Source organism: Camellia sinensis, chromosome 7, assembly GCF_055761805.1.
Source record: "Camellia sinensis isolate YWXY chromosome 7, ASM5576180v1, whole genome shotgun sequence".
NCBI classification, from domain to species: domain Eukaryota; kingdom Viridiplantae; phylum Streptophyta; class Magnoliopsida; order Ericales; family Theaceae; genus Camellia; species Camellia sinensis.
Genome location: NC_138967.1, coordinates 64,417,084 through 64,439,944, shown reverse-complemented (window position 1 = coordinate 64,439,944; position 22,861 = coordinate 64,417,084). Strand labels below are relative to the sequence as shown.

Below are 22,861 nucleotides of genomic sequence, written 5' to 3'. Positions count from 1 at the left end.
AGGTGGCCAAGCTCAATGGCACGGCTAGATCCTTCATGGCAGATGCGTCTGCAGAGATTGGCGTGTCTTTGATCTTTGGTTGAACAACGAAGGGGACAACCACGTCGGACTCCTCTAAGCAAGGCTGTTTGTCAGCAGGGCTATCCTCTAAGCCGGCCTCTCCCTTGGCGGAACGTTTGTCGCCCCACTCTTTTGAAACTAGTTGTTCTTCTGTAACCTGCCGTTTAGCTCCCTCCATTTCGGCCACAACAACTTGAGTCGTTTCTTCTCCAGTAACCGGTTATATAGATTCAACCGGCGCAGGCTCAGAACGAGCAGCCTCATCTTTCTTTCGGGCGGCCATTCTCTCGGCATTTCTCTTTCTCGCCATCTGCGTGAGATTTTCCCCAGCCATGCTTTTAGAAAAAGTGCCAGGTAGATCTCCCAAGTTTATAAAAATGTCTCTGAAGGAAAACTCCATCCGACCCGTAGTGGACGGAGAGTTAGGCTCGTTAAGATCGGCTGCCGCAAACGCTGATTTGAGGGCTTCTTCAGCCTTCGTAGCGAACACCTTCGTTGATTCGGCAACTACTTCGACCACCAGCTCTAAGTCTTGCTCCGAATCAAAATCTTCAAGACCAATTTGCCAGAGGATCTTGAAGCTGGGGAAGACAAGAGCCGTAAGGTGCTGTTTACCGGTTGCGATCGGAATATCGTCCGCGGCCGAGAATGTGGTATAAGTAGGTTCGTACCGTAGGAGAATATAGGCGGCTCTCCCTTGCTTCTGTACGTTCGGACGGCCAAAGTACTTTAGTGCTATCTTAATTTCTGCAAGGACTGCGTCGTCAGCCGAGGTCAAAATCCTCTTCAACTTATTGCCTGCAAGAATAAAGGGTAAGGCTTGGAGAAAACGCCGCATGAAAGAAAGATCAACAAATAAGGAGTTATACGGTAACCTGGTTCACCCCTCTGACTAGGAATAGGGTCCAGGCGATCTTCGCCCTCGCCGAATTCCCAGTTACCTCGGACATTGACCATTACATCGTTAACTCGTTTGCCAGAGCTGGCAAGCATCATCACCAAGTGATGGTCGGTGTGCTTGGCCTTGAGAAAGTAGCGCCCGAGCCGGCCAGAGGATTTGGCTAAAGCATAGCAGTGCTGAATCATCGGAATGCCGAGGTTGATCTTGAGACGCCGGTTCAACTCTACGATTCCCATTATGATTCGAAAAAAGTTTACATGGGGCTGCGAAGGAATCAGACTCCAATAGCAAAGGACGGCCCTAAGAAATGGGTGTAAGGAAAAGCGAACTCCACCCTCCGCAATAGATAGGAGAGGGAAGACGATTGTATTTTGGTCGTCCCTCTCCATATCAAGGGTATTATCCGTTACCAGAGCAAGATGGACATCTTCAGGAATAAAAAAATGTTTTCGGAACCCAGAAATTCGACCCCCGGAAATGAGGTCTTTCAAATGCTTAGCCATTCTAGCAAGGACTCAAGGATATCCTAAATCAAACATAAATACGGAAAATAGGATTGCAAGGAGACGAGAAGAAAACTTACGAAAGGCAAAGGAGACAAGGAGAGAACGGATAAGAGTTGCAGAAAATGCGTCGGAGAAGAGATACCGACTGGCAGTCCAGGAAGTTCAAAAAGCATGGTTTCGAAGGGACTTAAGTTTCAAATCGTAATAAATGCGAGAGAAGCACGAATGGGGCGGGAAAGCATTACAATGACCAAAAAGCACACACGCGTTCTGACACGCATCGGGAAGAGGATTAACCGCCGAATTTTTTGACTTCTAGCCAAACATGCTGACTAACTGATGCTAGTGAGGTGTTTGGAGGGCAATTGTGGGAGCCGAATAATTGGAATAATCAGAAGCATACTCTAGAAGACATATATTACACGGTTCTACTCTGCACGATAAGGATGTCGAATATAATAGATGGGCCGAACAGATACTGAACCATGGAGCCGAGTAAATAAGAGGACAATGAGCGACAAGTGGGCCTAGCAATGAGACCCAAGAAACAAGTATAAATAAAGAAACAACAGACTAAGAAAGGTATGTGAGAATTGTAGTTCTTAACTTAGAATATAAGTATTCCTGAGTGTGGTTACTGACTTGTCCGTCGGAGTGCTGATTCCGGCACCCCTGCCGGAGTGTATATTCCTTTTCAGGTGACCGGAAGAGGATCACGAGCGTTCCCCAGGATCAGAAGAGTATTTCCAAACCACCTCTCCACAATGGCTTTCCATGATTTCTTTTCAATCTATTTTCTCTCAATGATTTTTGGCTACTGTATATTTCTTCTTTGTACATACATGTATTTTTGTGCACGTCTAGTATATATATCAGTTTCTTAAAAATAAAGAAAAAGAAGAGAGAGACAGGACTAGTAGAAAGGGGATCAAATGATAAATAGAGAAAAGAAATAAAGAACAAGAGAAAAAGATTTGAGAGATTGGTGTTTTGTAAAGAGAGAGACCAAAACACCAATCGCCCAAATCTCTTTTTTTTTGTTCTTTTTTTCTTCTCTCTGTTCATCATTTGATCCATTCTCTACTAGTCCAGTCTATCTCTCTCTTTTTTTTCTTTATTATTTAAGAAACTGATATATATACTAGACAAGAATAAAAATACATATATTTACAAAGAAGAAATGTACAGTAGCCATAAATCATTGAAGGAAGATAGATTGAAAAGAAATCCTCGAAACCCATCATTTTCTTCTAATCTTCTCGACGAAATACACTATTCCATCGATGGCGGGAACAAGAAATGCCAAGAAAAAGTCGCCGGAGAAGTCTTCAATTCTTGTTTCTTTATCCACGACACTACTGCGGTGAAACAATAAGTCCTCGATTTCCCTTAACATTTCCATAGAAAAAATTCGATAAGAATAATTTCGTCTCAACACAGTGAAATTTCTCTGATTTCCTAAAGAAATTTTGAAATTTCTTTGGTATGATCATAGAGAAGTTTCATCGAGGGACTTTAGCTAATAAAAAATACATATTGGATCTCTCCTATTATTCAAAGTTGGAGAGGGATGTTTTACTAATTTTTCCATTTTAAAATGGCTTTTTGACAATTTTAAGAGATAATAAAAATTAAGAATGGATTTTTTAATTGTATGAGAAAACGTGCGGAAAATTCATTAAGAAAATTTTTGATCTTTGCTAAAACAATGAAATTAATCTCATTCCATGACTTGAATCAATAAAATTTTAAAGTTAATTTAAAAAATCATATTTGTTTTTAAATTAAATAATTCAAAAAAATTAGTATATCTTGACTATATTTTCCTATCTTTGTTTTCGAGGGATAACAAAGTCATGGCCGAAGTGTCGAGGACGAAGACATGGCGAGCCTCCGCCGAGCATGCCTCCTCAAGAACTGGATGGAAAAGAAAGTTCGTGACAAGGTTTCTAGTCGACTATGCCAATTGGTGCTGAAATCGTGACACTAATGCTCTATTCTTCAATTCCTCTTCAAGTTCTTCAAATTGCGGTTCTGGTGTGCTCTCAATCTCATCTTCCGACACTGAGTTTTGAGAGAAATCGAGGACTAATTGTTTCGCCACAGTAGTGTTGAAGACGAAGAAACAATAATTTAAGACTTCTTCGGTGACTTTTTCTTGGCATTTCTCGTTCCCGTCATTGATGGAACGGTACATTTCGTCGAAAAAATTAGAAGAGAATGATGGATTTCAAGGATTTCTTTTCAATCTATTATCTCTCAGTGATTTATGGCTACTGTACATTTCTTCCCTGTACATATATGTATTTTTGTGCATGTCCAGTATATATATCATTTTCTCAAATCAAAAAGAAAAAGGAAAAAGAAAAAGGCAAGACTAGTATAGAGGAAATCAAATGATGAACCGAGAGAAGTAGCAAAAAACAAGACAAAAAGATTTGAGAGATTGGTGTTTTGTAGAGAGAGAGAAAGAGATGTTTTTCTCTCTCTCTACAAAACACCAATTGCACAAATCTTTGTCTTGTTCTTCGCTTCTTCTCTCTATTCATCATTTGATCCCGTCTCTACTTGTCTTCTCTTTCTCTCTCTCTCTCTCTCTCTCTCTCTCTCTTTATTATTTAAGAAACTGATATATATACTAGATTTGCACAAAAATACATATATGTACAGAGACGAAATGTACAATAGCCATAAATCATTGAGAGAAGATAGATTGAAAAAAATCCTTAAAACCCATCATTCTCTTTCAATTTTCTCAACGAAATGTACAGTTCCATCAATGGCGGGAACGAGAAATGCCATAAAAAAGTCACCGGAGAAGTCTTCAACTTTTGTCTCTTCTTCCTCGACACTACTGCGGTGAAACAATAAGTCCTCGATTTCCCTCAACATTTTCACAAAAAAAATTCGATAAATAAAAATTTTGTCCTGACACAGAGAAATTTTTTTGATTTCACAAAGAAATTTTGAAATTTCTCTGGTAGGATCAGAGAGAAGTTTCATCGAGGGACTTTAACAAATAAAAAATACATATTAGATCTCTTCTACTGTTCAATGTTGAGGGATATTTTACTAATTTTCCAATTTTAAAATTGCTTTTTGATAATTTTAAGAGATAATAAAAATTAAGAATGGATTTTTTAATTGTATGAGAAAACTTGAGAAAAATTCATTACGAAAATTTTTGAGCTTTGCTAAAAATATGAAATTAATCTCATTCCATGACTTGAATCAATAAAATTTTAACGTTAATTTAAAAAATCATATTTATTTTTAAATTAAATAATTCAAAAAATAATTTTACATCTTGATTATATTTTCCTATCTTTGTTTCTTGAGAGATAACAAAGTCATGGCAGCAGTGTTGAGGACGAAGACATGGCGAGCCTCTGCCGAGCATGTCTCCTTGAGAACTGGATGGAAAAGAAAGCTCACGACAAGGTTTCGGGTCAATGATGCCAATTGGTGCTGAAATTGCGACACTAATGCTCTATTCTTCAATTCATCTTCAAGTTCTTCAAATTCTGGTTCCGGTGCGCTCTCAATGTCATCCTCCGACACTGAGTTTCTAGGGAAATCAATGACTAATTGTTTCACCGCAGTAGTGTCGAGGACGAAGAAACAAGAATTGAAGATTTCTCCAGTGACTTTTTCTTAGCATTTCTCGTTCCCGCCATCGATGGAACGATACACTTCGTTGAGAAGATTAGAAGAGAATGATGGGTTTCGAGAATTTCTTTTCAATCTATCTTATCTCAATGATTTATGGCTACTGTACATTTCTTCTTTGTGCATATATGTATTTTTGTGCATATCCAGTATATATATCAATTTCTTCAATGACAAAGAAAAAAGAAAAAGAAAAAGGCAGGACTAGTATAGAGGGGATCAAATAATGAACAGAGAGAAGAAGCAAAAAACAATAGAAAAAGATCTGGGAGATTGGTGTTTTGTAAAGAGAAAGATATGTTTTTCTCTCTCTTTACAAAACACCAATCGCCCAAATCTTTTTTTTTTTTTTTGTTCTTTGCTTCTTCTCTCTGTTCATCATTTGATCCTCTCTCTACTAGTCATGCCTCTCTTTTTTTTTTCTTTATTATTTAAGAAACTGATATATATATTGGATATACACAAAAATACATATATGTACCAAGAAGTAATGTACAACAGCCATAAATCATTGAGAGAAGATAGATTGAAAAGAAATCCTCGAAACCCATCATTCCCTTCCAATCTTCTCGACGAAATGTACCGTTCCATCGATGGTGGGAATGAGAAATGCTTGGAAAAAGTCACCGAAGAAGTCTTCGATTCTTGTTTCTTCGTCCTCGACACTACTGCAGTGAAACAATAAGTCCTCGATTTCCCTCAAAACTCAGTGTCGGAGGATGAGATTGAGAGCGCACCAGAACCAAAATTTGAAGAACTTGAAGAGGAACTGAAGAATAGAGCAATAGTATTGCGATTTCAGCACTAAATGGCATCGTTGACCAGAAGGCTTGTTGTGAACTTTCTTTTCCATCCAGTTCTCGAGGAGACATGCTCAGCGAAGGCTCGCCATGTCTTCGTCCTCAACACTATTGCCATGACTTTGTTATCCCTCAAAAAACAAAAAGAGGAAATATAATCAAGATATACTAATGTTTTTCGAATTTTTAAATGAAAAATGAATATGATTTTTTAAATTAACTTTAAAATTTTATTGATTCAAGTCATGGAATAAGATTAATTTCATATTCTTAGCAAAGCTCAAAAATTTTCTTAATGAATGTTCCTCACGTTTTCTCATACAATTAAAAAATCCATTCTTAATTTTTGTTATCATTTGAAATGGTCAAAAAGCCATTTTAAAATTGAAAAATTAGTAAAATATCTCTCTCCAACTTTGAATATTATGAGAGATCCAATATGTATTTTTTATTAGCTAAAGTCCCTCGATGAAATTTCTCTATGGTCATACATATTGGATCTCTCCTACTATTCAAATGTATCATTCCAATTGGTGCTCAAATCGCGACACTAATTGCTCTATTCTTCAGTTCCTCTTCAAGTTCTTTAAATTCTGGTTCCGTTATGCTCTCAATCTCTTCATCCGACACTAAGTTTTGAGGGAAATCGAAGACTTATTGTTTCACCGCAGTAGTGTTAAGGACGAAGAAACAAGAATTGAAGACTTCTCCGGTGACTTTTTCTTGGCATTTTTCGTTCCCGCCATTGATGGAACAGTAAATTTCGTTAAGAAAATTAGAAGAGAATGATGGCTTTCGAGGATTTCTTTTCAATCTATCTTCTCTCAATGATTTATGGCTACTGTACATTTCTTATCTGTACATATATGTATTTTTGTGCATGTCCAGTATATATATCAGTTTCTTAAATAACAAAGAAAAATGAAAAAGAAAAAGACGGGACTAGTATAGAGAGGATCAATTGACGAACAGAGCCAAGAAACAAAAAACAAGAGACAAAGATTTGGGAGATTGGTGTCTTGTAAAGAGAAAGATATGTTTTTCTCTCTCTCTCTCTACAAAACACCAATCGCCCAAATCTTTTTTTCTTGTTCTTTAATTTTTCTCTCAGTTCATCATTTGATCCCCTCTCTACTAGTCATGTCTCTCTCTTCTTTTTCTTTATTATTTAAGAAACTTATATATATACTGGACATGCATAAAAATATATATATGTACAGAGAAGAAATGTACAGTAGCCATAAATCATTGAGGGAAGATAGATTGAAAAGAAATCCTTGAAACCCATCATTCTCTTACAATCTTCTCGACAAAATATACTATTCTATCAATGGCAGGTTTGAGAAATGCCAAGAAAAAGTCATCGGAGCAGTCTTCAATTCTTGTTTCTTCGTCCACGACACTACTGCGGTGAAACAATAAGTTTACGATTTCCCTCAACATTTTCACAGAAAAAATTCTATAAGGGAGAATTTTGTCTCAACACAATGAAATTTCTCTGTTTTCGTAAAGAAATTTTTAAATTTCTTTGGTATGATCATAGAGAAGTTTCATCAAGGGACTTTAGCTAATAAAAAATACATATTGGATCTCTCCTAATATTCAAAGTTGAAGAGGGATGTTTTACTAATTTTTCCATTTTAAAATGACTTTTTGACCATTTTAAGAGATAATAAAAATTAAGAATGAATTTTTTAATTGTATGAGAAAACGTGAGGAAAATGTTCAAAAAGCCATTTTAAAATGGGAAAATTAGTAAAACATCCCTTTCCAACGTTGAATAGTAAGAGAGATCCAATATGTATTTTTTATAAGCTAAAGTCCCTCGATGAAACTTCTCTATGATCATACCAGAGAAATTTCACATTTTCTTTGTGAAATCAGAGAAATTTCACTGTGTCGGGATGAAATTCTTCTTTATCGAATTTTTTCTTTGAAAATGTTGTGGAAAAGCGAGGACTTATTGTTTCATCGCAGTAGTGTCGAGGACGAAGAAACAACAATTGAAGACTCCTCCAGTGACTTTTTTTTGGCATTTCTCGTGCCCGTCATCGATGGAATAGTACATTTCGTCGAGAAAATTAGAAGAGAATGATATGTTTCGAGGATTTCTTTTCAATCTATCTTCTCTCAATGATTTATGGCTACTGTACATTTCGTCTTTGTACATATGTCTCTAAATCTTTAAGGCAAAGATCACCGCCGCTAACTCTAGGTCGTGAGTAGGGTAGTTTCTCTCATGTGTTTTTAACTACCGCAAGCCATAGGCTACTACATTCCCCTCTTGCATCAAAACACAACCCAAACCTTCCCGTGAGGCATCACAGTACACTGAATAGCCTAAATCCCTCTCTGGAATAATCAATACTGGAGCAGTGGTAAGTCTATCCTTGAGCTCTTGGAACGACTTCTGACAAGTCTCATTCCATACAATCTTAACTCACTTCCTTATCAGTCTAGTCAACGGTGAGGCTAGCCTAGAGAAATCCTTCACGAACCGACAGTAATACCCGGCTAATCCCAAAAAACTACGGATCTCAAAAGTATTTTTAGGTTGTTTCCAATCTTGCACTGCCTATATCTTGGATGAATCTACAGTCACCCCTTCCCCAAATACCACACGACCTAAGAATTTAAGTTCTCTCAGCCAAAATTCACACTTCCCAAACTTAGCATACAACTTGTGGGCTCTAAGTAACTCAAGTACTACCTGCAAATATTCCTTGTACTCCTCCTCAGAGATTGAGTAAATCAAGATGTCGTCCACAAAAAAGATCTAAGAACACACAAATGATCCGGTTCATGAAGTCCATAAACACCACTGGTGCATTGGTGACCCAAAGGGCATCACTAGAAAATCGTAATGGCTATACCGCGTATGTAATGTCATCTTCAGGATATCCTCCTCTCTTACCCTTAATTGGTGATAACCTGATCTCAGGTCTATCTTAGAAAAGAAACAAGACCCCTTCAACTGATCAAACAAATCATCTATATGAGGCATTGGGTACTTGTTCTTGATAGTTACCTAATTCAACTTCCAATAATCTATGTAAAGTCGTAAAGCACCATCTTTCTTCTTGGAAAAAAGAGCCGGTGCTCCCCATGGTGAAGTACTAGGGCGAATAAAACCTTTATCTAACAATTCCTGGAGTTGAATCTTCAACTCACTCAACTCGACTGGTACAAATCTATACGGTACCATAGAAATCGGTGTCGTGCCAGACACTAACTCAATAGAGAATTCGATCTCTCGGTGAGGTGGTAAACTGGTAAGATCATCCGAAAAAACATCCAGGTACTCACAAACTACTCTTGGCAACTCAACTCGGTCTTCATCACACTCAGTACTCAGGAAGTTGGCAAGAACGCAACATAGCTCACTTTACCCACGTGAATCATATACCAGTGATAAGACTCTATCCACTCAGTCCCCCAAAAAGTAAAAGCAATCACCATTCAGGGAACATACAGTAACCCTCTGCCGGAAGCAGTCTACAATAGCCCAATATGAAGACAACTAGTCCATACCCAAAATAACATCAAAGCTAGACATATCAATCAATACAAATGCAAAAGAAATTCGGTGACCGGTAACCTTTATGTCACAACCCCTACACCTTTACTTTAAAAAAATTTCACCACCAATAGGTGACTCTACACAGAGAGGAGATGCTAACTGAGCCAACTCTAATTCCAAAACTGATGCAAATGCAGAAGAAATAAATGAATGGGATGCACCTGTATCAATCAACACATTAGCAACCGAATTGAAAAACAAGAAAGTACCTCTCACTACCGAAGGCATTGGTACTAGATCTGGCGCGATAACAACATTCACATGCCCTGTTGGCCTCTAATCAACCTGCTTCCCTTGGAGCATATGTCTGATGTACTAACTGAGCCAACGAGGCTCCCTGGTTGGCCCTCGAGGCCTATGCTGATTGTGCAGACTGGTGGCTCAGTATCTGCTTCAAACTAGATGCACCAGATGTGCCACCCAACTAAGGGCAAAATCTCTTCATGTGTTACGCCTGCCCACATTGATAACAACTGAGCTCTGGCTCTGTCCCTCTCCTCTGACTCTGGCTCTGAGAATGAACCGATGATGGTACAGACCGTTGCCCTCCTCTTCTCTGCAAGCAAGCTGGAGATTTGTGCCTCAACTGACCACACTTGTAACAAGTCACATCTCCCTGACCGCCTCTTTCAGAACTCAAACTCGGTACTGGAAAAGTGGACCTCGACTGCCCTCCCTAGGATGACTGGGGGTTAGAACCCCTCTACCTCTTCATGTCCCCCTAATTATCTTGACTCCTCTTAGAGCCCCTCATTCTTTCCTCCTCCATCTGTATAATGGTCTCAAGATGGGTCGCCGCCTCCACAAAGCGCCTGTAATCTCTAATCATAGACCCGGCCACTCCGAACATGAGTCTGGTCCTTAACTTTTTCTTAAATTCCAAACAACGGCGTTCCTCAGTTGCCATGAGTTCCAGTGCAAACCTCAACAAACTGGTGAATGTGGCCTCGAACTTGGCCACTGGTGTGTTCAACTGTACCAACTTAGAGAACTAGTTACTCAATTTCTCCCTAACAGTGGAAGGCAAAAACTTATCCTAGAAGGCGTTAGTCCCTCCAATGCGCCCTCGCACATACTTCCACCATTGACCCGTGTCTCTCTTCAACGGGAAGGACGCCAAGGTCACTCTCAAACCTCCGTCTTCAATGCCGAGCATCTCAAACGTCTTCACCATCTGTTTTAGCCACTCATCTGCCTTCAGTGGCTCCTTGGGATCACCCAAAAACTAGTCTAGATTTGACCGAAAAAACTTTCTTTAAAAAAGACGACCCTACTTTAGCTACTTGGGCCTGAACTTGATTCTCAGCTCTGAGAATGTCCATGGATTCCCGTAATGCTCCGGCCATTTCGCGAGCTAAGGCACCCATGGTCTGTTGACCGACCAGTTCAGCCACATTGGCCTGCCCAACCCCTTCTTCCTATGCCAGAATATCATCTGGTAAAGGCGCCTCGTGCCTCCTAGGATTACCATACCTATCACCGCCACGTCCTCGACCTAATATCCTAATGAGGGTAACAAAAGAGATTGGCACATTTACAAATGTACCGAAGCTAACTCGCGTCCTAACACGGTGGACAACAGTAATTCATTACACATAAACACGTAGTCACGTAAACACATACGAATTTCATTTCCGAATAATGATCGTCCTACGGCATTACGGGAGTTCCGATTAGAAACGACAGTGATCAAGTACTCTTCCAGTAGGACTTCTAGAAACTCGTGGACTCGACCAACATCCTAGAAATTAAATCTCGTTCCCGTATAATCACATAAACTTGTTATCATATAAGCACACCTCATTCATACTAAAGTCTCTAGCAAGCAAGACAAACCCATTGTGGTACTAACCACTACCCACGTACCCAAAGTATTCAAACCCTGTACGCTCTGATACCAAGTTGTAACACCTCGAAATAATTACAATAATCCAACCCAACACAATTAACGCAAGACAACATAATTGAAATAATAAACTTTCATTAATCTGATTATACAAAAATGACACATGCATCATACATTCATAAATAGCTCATCATGAATCTACAACATGTGTTACAAGTAGTAAAGGGAAATGAAAGCTAAACAGATATTTATATGCCCTAAAGGCTTACATCTTTCCAAGTCATTGCTTGGTGACAAATGTGATAACCCTCACCTCTGATTAATGCTAATCTATGATTAAGCATGATAAGTAATTGAACGGACTGAAATTCTGGACTGAACGCATGAGTATGTTGCTTAATTGCATTTTTTATCTGTTTGTCATAAATTGATATGTTCGTGTTTTAATTTCGAATTGCGAATTGAAGGCCTTATCGGCAACCGAATCTGAAATTGATTGGTGTTTTATGTTAATTAGAATCTATGTGATTTTATGGTAGATTTAATTGAAATGTGATTTGGTATGATTAAATTAGATTAAATAAAGTTAAAATACATCGACTTGAGTTATTTGCATTTATGTCATTGAGTGGGTGATTCTAGGCTAACTCCTGACATAACATTTCTTTAGCCACTTCCTAGACCAAACATGAGAGAGAGCTAGAGAGTTGGAAGAATAGTTGAGTTCACCTAGAATTGGCTTGGAAAATTAGAAGACATGAAGAGAGATTGCATATTTGAGCTTGTGTACCTTGAATTCAAGACCTAAGGTAGAGATTTCATCCTCTCATTTGTACATTTGAGTTGTTCTTGCATGGTTCATGGGATTATTGGAGGTTAGGGTCAAATTATGGTTTAAAGTGTTGAATTGAGGCTTAATCCATGCATGCATGTACATATTCTTGAATTTTGAGGTTGTTCTTCATGAATTTCCACATGCATGTCCACTTTCTAGTTGTAGTCCACGAGTTCATCATGTTCTTGAGCTAAAGCTTGCATTTGGTCATGTGTTAGTAGCTTTGAATTCAATTGAACACATGCATGTTAAATGTACATCTTGTTCTTAAAGTTTATTTGAAATTGGTGTTCAATTGACTTACCTTTGGGCTTGATTTTACAAAATTTATCTTTGAAACATGTTGTATTATGGGTTTAAAGTGTTTTTCCAGAAAATTAGCCCAAAAGGATCGAGTTTGAGGCTTAAATGCTTGAGTTTTGTGCTTGGGGATGAATCTAGAAATTCCAGATTTTGGACCCACGCTCGAGCGTACCCTCTGAGTCGTGCACTTCCGCTCGAGCGTGGAAAATTGCGCTCAAGCGTGAAATGCATGTACCCAGAAGTTCTTGTGTTTTAAAGTCCGCTCGAGCAAAAGAGTTCACGCTCGAGCGAGGACCTGAGTCTCATGCTCGAGCGAAGGTCGAGCGTCCGTCGAGCGTGAATTGCACGCATCCAGCACTTTTCATGAAGTTTACAATCCGCTCGAGCGAAGGAAGTCACGCTCGAGCAGAGATCCTTTGTCTGCATGTCCGCTCGAGCGTAGAAAGCCACGCTCGAGCGAGACCCCTGCTTTCTGAAAATTTTGAAAAGTGTTTTAAAGTGCATCTTTGTATCCTCTTTCCATCCTAGGCATTCCTAGGCCATGTTTAAGGCATCTTAATGAGGATATTAATGTAGAGCCACACCGAGTCAAGATAGGGACTAAGTTGTTGATTCCCAAGTGTGTAACTTAGTGTGTGTTCGTTCTGTAACTATGTAGGGTTGGCATCCGAGGACACTCATTAGCTGCTTATAGCTCAGTGCTCTATGAGTAACAATATTGTAAAGATATGTTCAATTATGAATATTTCCTGAATGATCAAATGTTCTATTTACTGAAACATTATTGTTTAATGAACGAATGTTTGTCCTATATGTAAACTGTATTCGTGGCATCCTTAGCTACTTACTGTTACTGCTACTGTCACAGAGATCTCTGTCGGTTCCTAAGTTGGAACCACTATTGTTACTGTTATGATGGCCATCAACTGACTGTTCGGTCTGTTAAGACCTACTGTACTGTTTTGCTATGGGATGTACCACATATGACTGTTATGGTTTCTCAACGACTGATATGACTGTTTAATTACTAAAAGGGCATTCATTCTTAACCTCTTTACATAACTGTTATTCACTGGGCTTTAGCTCACTGTTTGTATATATATGTAGATGTCCAGGCACCGGACCGATGCTAGGAGTGTCAGGCTAAGCTCCTGTTTTGTCAAAGCCAACCATTGTGCCTCACTTCGAGGTTGCGAGTGCGTCAAAGCCAAGGCGGGTTTGGGGTGTTTTAGATTTCCCCTTTTGCCTCTGGTCTGCAATAAATGTTGAGACTTGCACTATACTGTTATGTTAGGGATTTAGTCCCTAACCTGAATGTCTGTATATGATGTATGTATATACTGTTTTGGTTTGAATGTGAAAATGTTCGGGAAAGTCTTTTTGCATTCAGAATGTCACAGCTCATTGGACACCTTTTATTTACTGTTTTGACTTCCGCCAGCCCCTTACTCTGTATTACTGTCTTTACTGTTAAGCAGGCCTTTGGTAATCACGGATTACTAGCCGGTTACGGTGCTAAACCCATAGGGGCGGGTTTGGGTCGTGACAACAAATAAAGCCCCTAGTTATACAGAAAAGAATACACAAGAGGAAGCTCTTGCTCCAAAGTCCCTCCAAGCTATTGCCTTGGTGGCAGCATATCACCAACTCCTGAAAATGGTTTTTCCCAATTAGGTTGAGCAAAGCCCAGTAGAAACAATCTAATACAATATATAAATCTTAATAAAGATATAAGTATAATGTGCATATACAATGCCTGTGACAAAACATATATCTACTACATGATCATAAAGAACCAAATTTTATAACTCAATCCATTTCTTTCAATTCATTTCAAGTTAATTTATTTTATCTCAATTCATAAGTTGACTTTATTATCTTCCAGACAACCCAACTAAGACCACAACTCAGTGGTTCCCAAATCAACACAACTATCACACAAACACTTCAATTTTGCAATTTTACGAAAATTTCGTCTGCGGAATCGGTACCCATGTATACACGCGATTTTGGGACTTTCACCCTAGACACACTAGCCAACTTAATTCAATGAAGTCCATCTCCTATCTCCTCCCAAACATGGAGTACACCCCCTTTCTCTTCTCAAACATCATACATATATAATGTATTAAAATATAGTCATATTCAATGACAACTAACAAGAAATTAGTTTCAATTTACCTAATCATCATGTAATTTCTACAATAATCATAGTTATCCTTCACCGATAGCCCAATACAAATATTTATAAACAGATATTCAATCTTTAGACAGATAATTCATTCAAGTTCTCATAGGTGTGAGGTAATACATATCCAACCCTACCATTTATATCAACGTCCATCCAATTTCACATTTACAATACCAATGTCATTTATTTATACAAAATAAATATTTGAAGCATTTTAGAGCAAACTTCCATATTTTCCAAATATCAACTCAAATGCCAAAAATCAACTATATTGTCACAATATAACCTCATTTTCAAAGCCCATAACCATTTATATCACATTTACTAGAAACCCCTCTTTTGATTTTGTATCCCAAACCTTAGGTTTGTTCCAAAATACTCTTAAATCTCATCATTGTTACACAGCAACTAATAACTAAGTTAAAAACCATATAAAAGTATAGAAAATCCCTACCTCAAAGAGAGAAGAGGAGCAAGACAAAGATGAAACTTCAAAGATGCTCAAACCCAACTCTATTCGGATCAAAATGGAGATCTTGAGATGCTTTCTCTTTTTAACAAAGGCGAATGGGTGGAGAAATCACTAGAACTAGGTGAAAATGTAAAGAGAGAGTGTGTTTTAGAGAGAGGAGCTTTAGATTTAGGGTTTTGGTAGAAAAAGATGTGAAAAAGTGATGTAAAATGAGGCTGCTGCGAACTGATATACGCATAGTCTGCTCGAACGTAAGAGTTGACGCTCAAGCATCAAACACAACAAGTTGTTTCGCTCAAGCACAAGAAATGTCCGCTCGAGCCAGAATACACATGTCCAGTAGTTTTGCAAATAGAAAAACATCACTCGAGTGCACACCCGCTCGAGCGTAGAATACACTCTCCTAGTAGTGTCACTCGTGCGGAAGAGCAAAATTCTAGGCAACAAGAGTTGGGAAAACGACCAACCAACCTGTTCCAAACACAGCCACAACAATACCAAAACCAAGTTTAAGGGAAAAGAAGATAAGCAAGACATACTCAACAATATGAAACCAAGAAACCCGAATCCAGATTACAACAAGGGTCGAGTCAAAACCAGAATCGCTATATACTGGGAGTATGTATTTTGTACTCGAGCGAAGCTTCTTGCGCTCAAGTGGAACAACTTGTTGTGTCTAGCTGCTCGAGTGACACATCTTGCGCTCGAGTGGACTGTGCGTATATTAGTTCGTAAAAGTCGCTTTTTACATCACTTTTTCACCTCTCTCTCTCTCTCTCTCCCTCTCTCTCTCTCTTTAAACATTTCAAAACCCTAAATCTAGAGCTTCTCTCTCTAGAACTTATCTCTTTACAAATACATCAAGATCTATCCATTTCTCTACCCTACTTCCTTTGTTAAAAAGGTAGAGCTCACCTAGAGCTTTGTTTTCATCTGAATAGAGTTGAATTTCGGCTTCTTTCAGGTTTCTCTACTCTCTACTTGGTTTTTTAGCTTCGAGGTAGGGATTTTCTACGCTCTTTTATGATTTTTAACTTAGCTACTTGTTTTTCATAAATAATCTTATGGTTTTGGAGGATTTTGAACAAACCTAGGGTTTTGGTTTAAAATCAAAAGAGGGGTTTCAAATGGATGTATGGAAAAATGATTGTGGGAGTAGAAATAAGGTTGAGTTGTGATAAAATTATTGATTTTGATACTTGGATTAGATTTTGGAAGAAAAATGGGGTTTGACCTAAATGTTTCAAATATTTATTTTGTATAAATAAATGTAATTAATGTTAGAAATGTGAAATTGGATGGATATTGATATGAATGGTGGAGTTAGATATGTATTATCACTCACCTTGAAATTTAGAAAATTTATTTGTATTGGAGATTTTTTATATTTTTTGGGCTATTGGTGGAGGATAGCTATAATTGTTGTAGAAATTGTATGTTGATTAGGTGAATTGAAATTAATTTCTCATTCATGTGCATTCAACATTGTTGCTCATTTAATACATTGCATATGTATATGAACTTGAGAAAAATGGGTGAATATTGGAAAGAGGTGTGTATCACCAAATTAAATTGGCTTGTGTGTCCAAAGTGAAAGTCTCGAAAAACGAGCATATACATAGGTGTCGATTCCCATGGAAGAAATATCTGTAAAATGACAATAGTAGTGTTTGTATAGACTATATTTACATGGGTGTCGTTTGACAGTTTTTTGCGGACGAAATATCTGTGAGAGATTGTACTGGTTTGAGATATTCCCTTTGTTTTCTATTATAAAAAGTATGACTCGAGAATTGTGAACTCAACTGGGCATGGCATTGTTTTTGGAAATAAAATGTAAAAGGTTTTGATAAGGACATCGCATGTGCATAAAATTTTATATTTTTGTTAAGATTTATATACTGTGTTAGATTATTTCTACTGAATTTTGACTCACCCTATATAGGAAAACTATTTTCAGGTGTTGGAAAGATGCCTCCGCCAAGGCAGTAGCTTGGGAGGATTGGATCAAGAGCTTCATTTTGTTTACTTGTTGTTAGTATTTTGTACAAGCCTAGGGCTTCACTTGTATTGGATTTAAATCCATTTTAATATAACCAAGAACAGTCTTGGAAAGTTGTAACCTTCAGGACATTTCTATTATTTGTTTAACTTCTATCTCATATTTTTGTTGTTGGCACATGCTATAGATTCAATGTTAGGACTTATGAATGTATATTTGCAAGTGTCTCCTCTTTTGTATAACTATGTCTCATATAATAGAAGGATATTATAGTCGGATTTATATTGTCATTTAATTGCCGTTATGGATGGTTTATTGTATTAAATTTCGGGGCATTACATAGAGGATCCATCTAGGTATCTCATTTTATAATATTTGCATAAAGTTATACAATTTTATGTATATATATTTTTTGGATTATACTATTAGTTACAGTAACTCAATTGCCCTAGAAAAAAAGAGATAGGAAAGTTACCATGAAAGTATGTGTGGTTGAAATTAATTATTGTGTTGTGGGGTTCATGTATGCAATGAATCTTAACCTTACATTGATGATTTTGGATACTTTTTCTGGGTCTATAGTCTTACTGTATTACTTATACATTTTGGTTTTATAGCTTTCATTATTTCGTATCTCAAAAAACTTATTTCCCATTTTAGTAGAGGGTTTATCTACCAATAAAAGTACAAAAATATAATTCATTAAAAAAAGTACAAAAATGAAAATGTATAATCCTAATGAAATACTATCTCTATCAAAAAGGGATGTTTTCTTAGATTTTTTAAATAAATAAATAAATTCAAGGCAATGGTGTATTGAGTTGGATGGAGGAACAATGGACAAAATAATAATAATAATTTAAACAACTAATCTATTAGTTAACAAAATTTCAATAATTTTGAAATCTTAATGATCTTATAGACAACTTAAAAGTCCTATTCTATTTGAGCAACAAATAAAAAATATACGCATATAAAGAAATTTAATAACAAAATAAAGTTAAACAAATAAATTGTAACAATCATTAAAAAAGACACAAAATAAAAAACAAAACAAAAAGTTATAAATGAGTCACCGTCATATGTAAGAAGAGTTTTTGTGTGTGTGTGTGTGTGTGTGTGTGTTGTTTATGGGCAATTAAATTGTGATATAAGTGCAGTACATAATCGAATGCTTAAAACATTTAACATTGCATGTAATTTTTTTTTTTTTTTTTTTTTATCAGCAAAAAAAGAAACTTCATTGATGTAAAAGCTAGTACAAGGTACGAAAGAAATTACACCAATAAAGAAAAGAGGAGTGCAGGAGCATCACAATGAGGTAAATGATCCCAACTAGGTTGGCACCAAAGAACCCATCCTATCATTTGCTAGCACCCCAAGGTTGGTGAGGAACCAACGAAAGAGACAGACCAAAAACCAAACCAAACCACACAACCCGGACCTCACAAACCAGCAGAGTAAACAGAACAAAAAAAACACCACCCAAACAGATCAGAGTCTGTTTTAGCCAGCAATCCACCCATGGTGACAGATCAGACTAAAAACCAAAGCTGCTATGCTACACCAACAAGCATAACAGATCAAAATACACAGCCAGGCTGCTATGCTGCACCAATATGCAGTCCATCCATGCTGCACCCAAGCTGTAGAAGTAGCAAACAGCCACCATCTTGGAGCATACCCAACCCAGCAAGCTCAACAGCACAGCAGTAGTAAAAAAATCTCCAGCAGGCTCAACACCAGAGCAGACAACTGTTTTTCTGAGATAAATACCCAGAACACAAACACACTCAACCACCACTCCTCAAGGCACCCCCTTCAACCAGCAACACTTGCAACCAGCAGAACTTGACCCGCATCTACCTATATATCCACCACCAGACCAATATAACACCATAACAGCAGCCTAACTAGTAGATAACACCCTGTAACAGAGCAGAATTCACCACTGAGATCCTAGACAGCACCTGACTTGTGAAAAATTAAACACGATATCGTTGACTGAAAATGAAGCATCCCTGAACTGGGATCTCATCCAAATTGCTAACCTCACCTTGATACATTCACACAGAACCTGATAATTGGGCTGGACTGCCTTAAACACACACTCATTTCTATAACTCCACACAGACCACAACACTGCTGCTGGAAGAGCCTTCCATACCAGATTAACTTTCTTCCTAAACTTCCAACCCATCCACCAGAGTAAAAGGCCATCTATGGATCTGGGAATGACCCACTGAATACCCCACCAATCAATAATATCAGACCAAATTTTCCAAGTAAAAGAACAATGAAGCATAACATGGTCAATAGATTCTCTAACCTCACGACAGAATATACAATTGAGGACATCTTCCCCCTCTAAAATTCCAAACCTATGAAGCAAATCTTTAGTCTTCAGCCTTCCTCTCCAAGCTAGCCAAGAAAAAATTTTTGCCTTCGGTGGGGAGAAATTATTCCAGATAAGATCAACTGAACTGTGAGTGGGACCATCATTGAGCATGCCCCAAGCATAAACAGCATTAGCCTTAAACATACCTGACTGAGCAGCCTTCCACCCCAACCTGTCAGCCACATCACTTCTTAAAAGAGGTCCTGACCCCAGAGCAGTGGTTAATCTGACCAACTCACCTTCTTCCCAAGCCCGAAGTGGTCTTTTGAAATTGAAAAACCATCCAGATTGACTATCTCTTCTGGCTACTTGACCATTCAAGGAAATCTCTTTATCATTAACCAACTGGAACAATCTAGGAAATTGGCAGAAAAGATTTGTTAAACCCAACCAATTATCTCTCCAGAAACTGATTCTTTGTCCATTACCTATTAAGATTTCCACATTGTCCTTGTAAAATTGGAGAATACTGCCATTCCTTTGGGCCACTGATAAGATGTCTTTCCAAGTCTGGGATATGGGATCGTGAACATCCTTATCGGGGAACCATCTACCCCCAACTGAACCATACTTTTCGCAAATAACCATCTTCCACAGTGCCTTGTCCTCTTGCCCATATCGCCACCACCATTTTAAAAGCAAAAGCAAACTATCATTGGCTAACCTGATGTTTTTGATCCCCAGCCCTCCTTGTTTCAAACTCATGCACACTTCATTCCACCTAACTAGATGCAACTTCCTACTACGCTCAGAATCACCCCATAAAAATGATGCTTGAATCCTATCCATCACTTTTGCGACACACTCAGGTATTTTAAAGAGAGACATGTAATACACAGGTAAAGCAGACAACACAGACTTAATGAGTGTGACTCTACCAGCAAAAGATAACACTCTTCTCTTCCACCCAAATAACTTTTTCTTGAAATTCTCTACAACTGGCCTCCAAGTCAAACTCCTGCTAGGGCTGGCTCCCAGTGGTAATCCTAGATACTTCAATGGTAGTTTCGAGCTTAGACAATTCAATTTCCTTGCAAACTCATCAACCTCCGCAATTGCCACACCCACCCCACACACAACACTTTTAGCAAAATTGATCCTTAGACCTGAAATTACTTCAAAACACCTAAGGATTCTTTTTATAGCCAAAATTTGTGACCCTTCAGCCTCACAGAATAGCACTGTGTCATCAGCAAATTGTAAGTGAGATATATTCAACCCATTAGCACCTACAGATATACCTCTAAACAGACCCATATCTTTAGCTCTTGATATGAGCATATTCAGACCCTCAGCTACAACATTAAACAAGAAAGGGGATATAGGGTCACCTTGCCTTAAACCTTTTTGAGGGCAAAACTCTGGTGATGGTGACCCTTTAACAAGAATTGACACTCTTGCAGAAGAAATGCATTCTTTTATCCATTTGGTCCAAGTAGTTCCAAAACCAAAATTCTCTAGCATTTGGATGAGGAAATTCCAGTTAACAGTGTCATAGGCTTTTTCGAAATCCAACTTAATGATTAGCCCCTTTCTGTTAGTCTTCTTCCACCAATCCACAATCTCATTTGCAACAAGAACACCATCCATAATATTCCTGCCACTTAGGAATGCTGATTGGACTCTATCAATAATTTTTGGCAACACTAATTTCATCCTGTTGGCCAGAACTTTTGCCACCACTTTATAGACTGAGCTAATTATGTTTTATATTATATACAATAGTATTATATGTGTGTAGTATTAATATGTTTTTAATCTAATACATAGATTGAGACATAGAAATCATATACAATTCTTGAAAATTTTAATTTATTAAGAAAAACTTGCATTATTAAATTTATTACTATCGTACATAAATTTTGTAAGTGAGATTTATTAGTTAATAATTGTGAGGTTAATAAAGAGAATGACTAGAAAAATATGCTCATGTATGCAAAAAAATGATGTGGAAAGCTTAAAAGATGTGTTGGGCACTGTCTGAAGGTTGATTTGAGGAGTAGCTCGAGGGAGAGGGTTACACTTTTCATTCTCTTTTCTATTTTATTTTTTCAATTTTTTTATTGGGTAAAATAAAATACAGAGTATTTGGTAATTGAGAAATGTGATTTGTTATATTATTTAATGAATTCTAACCTAAGGCTAATTATAATTATGAAACTCCAAAGGCAGAATGTGTTCATATTTTAACATAAGTGCAATTTCTATAATTTGCATTATCATATGTCTTTAATTTTACCAATTGCATTATAAAACATTTTTATAATGTGAATGATTCGAATCATCAATGTCAGTTCTAAAATAATCCCATCAAACTCAAACACTCTCAAGTTGGATAGTCATCTTGAGATAATCCAAACCCTTATATATTTACTATGGAGAACACATCATCAACGACCGTGCAAAAACAAAAATAAAATAATAAAAAAGACAAAAAACTTTTTAAATGTAATAGAGGTGAAAATAATTAAAATTTATATAATTGTAAATAGTTTTTTCTTTCACATTTTAATTTCAAAATTAATTTTTATTTATTTATTTACGACCGTGCATGGCATGGTCATTATGCTAGCACAGATTAAGGAAAATGAGATTTTTAATGAGAAGAGTCTTATGAAGCTCAAAACCCTCACACTATTTTTATAGATTTTTTATTTTTTAAATAATTAAAAAAATCTTCTATTGGCTGGCTTTTATTTGAATCATTTAAAAAAAAATATCTTATTATGCCTTGATATATACATTTCAAAAAGAAAGCTAATTAATCTATTTAAAAATTTAAATTTAGAAATTTGAAAAGGAAAGTTAACTTAATTTTAAAATTTAAATTTTTTTTACTACTAAAATATAGAAATCAATTCACATTTTCTATAGATTTTTTTTATGTGGATGTTTAATAGTCTTATATGCATCAACGTTCCAATCTATGCATCTATATTATAGCAAAGAGACATACCATTAACAAAGGCAATGAAACCTCCAAAGTTTCATATGAAAATTTTAAATTTTAGTAATTAAATAAAAATATTTAAAAGAAAAATTAATTAATCTATTTAAAAATCAAAATTTAGAAATTTGAAAAGAAAAATTAACTAATCAGTTTTAAAATTTAAATTTTGTACCATTAAAATATAAGAACCAATTCACATCTTACATAAATTTTTTATCTTGATGTTTAATAATTTTATATATGTCGACATTCCAACCTATATATTTATTTTATATTATAGCAAAGAGACATCATTTGTGGATCTTTTTAATTTTAAGTCAATTTCTTTCGGGACAGAATCAAAGCAAC

The 22,861-nt window shown here is 36.9% G+C and overlaps 1 protein-coding gene across 1 annotated transcript; it reads right to left on the bottom strand.

Annotated features, from left to right (window-relative positions):
• Positions 1 to 280: 280 nt before the first annotated feature.
• LOC145795854 (uncharacterized) lies at positions 281 to 21,153 on the bottom strand. The gene is made up of 3 exons (XM_082880782.1): positions 19,136 to 21,153; positions 18,758 to 18,928; positions 281 to 641 (listed from the first exon to the last, which is right to left on the bottom strand). The coding sequence occupies exons 1-3, from the start codon at positions 21,151 to 21,153 to the stop codon at positions 281 to 283; spliced, it is 2,550 nt and encodes an 849-aa protein (XP_082736908.1).
• Positions 21,154 to 22,861: the final 1,708 nt, after the last annotated feature.

Bases quoted from the DNA above. Each gene is read 5' to 3' on its own strand.
- LOC145795854 (XM_082880782.1), bottom strand. From the start codon at position 21,153: ATGGATGGTGTTCTTGTTGCAAATGAGATTGTGGATTGGTGGAAGAAG. The intron at 18,929-19,135 runs GTGCTGTCTAGG...TATTTATCTCAG, and splicing joins TTTAATTTTTCACAAGTCAG to AAAAACAGTTGTCTGCTCTG. The intron at 642-18,757 runs GTATTTTGATCT...TGTCTTCCCCAG, and splicing joins CAGCATAGCAGCCTGGCTGT to CTTCAAGATCCTCTGGCAAA.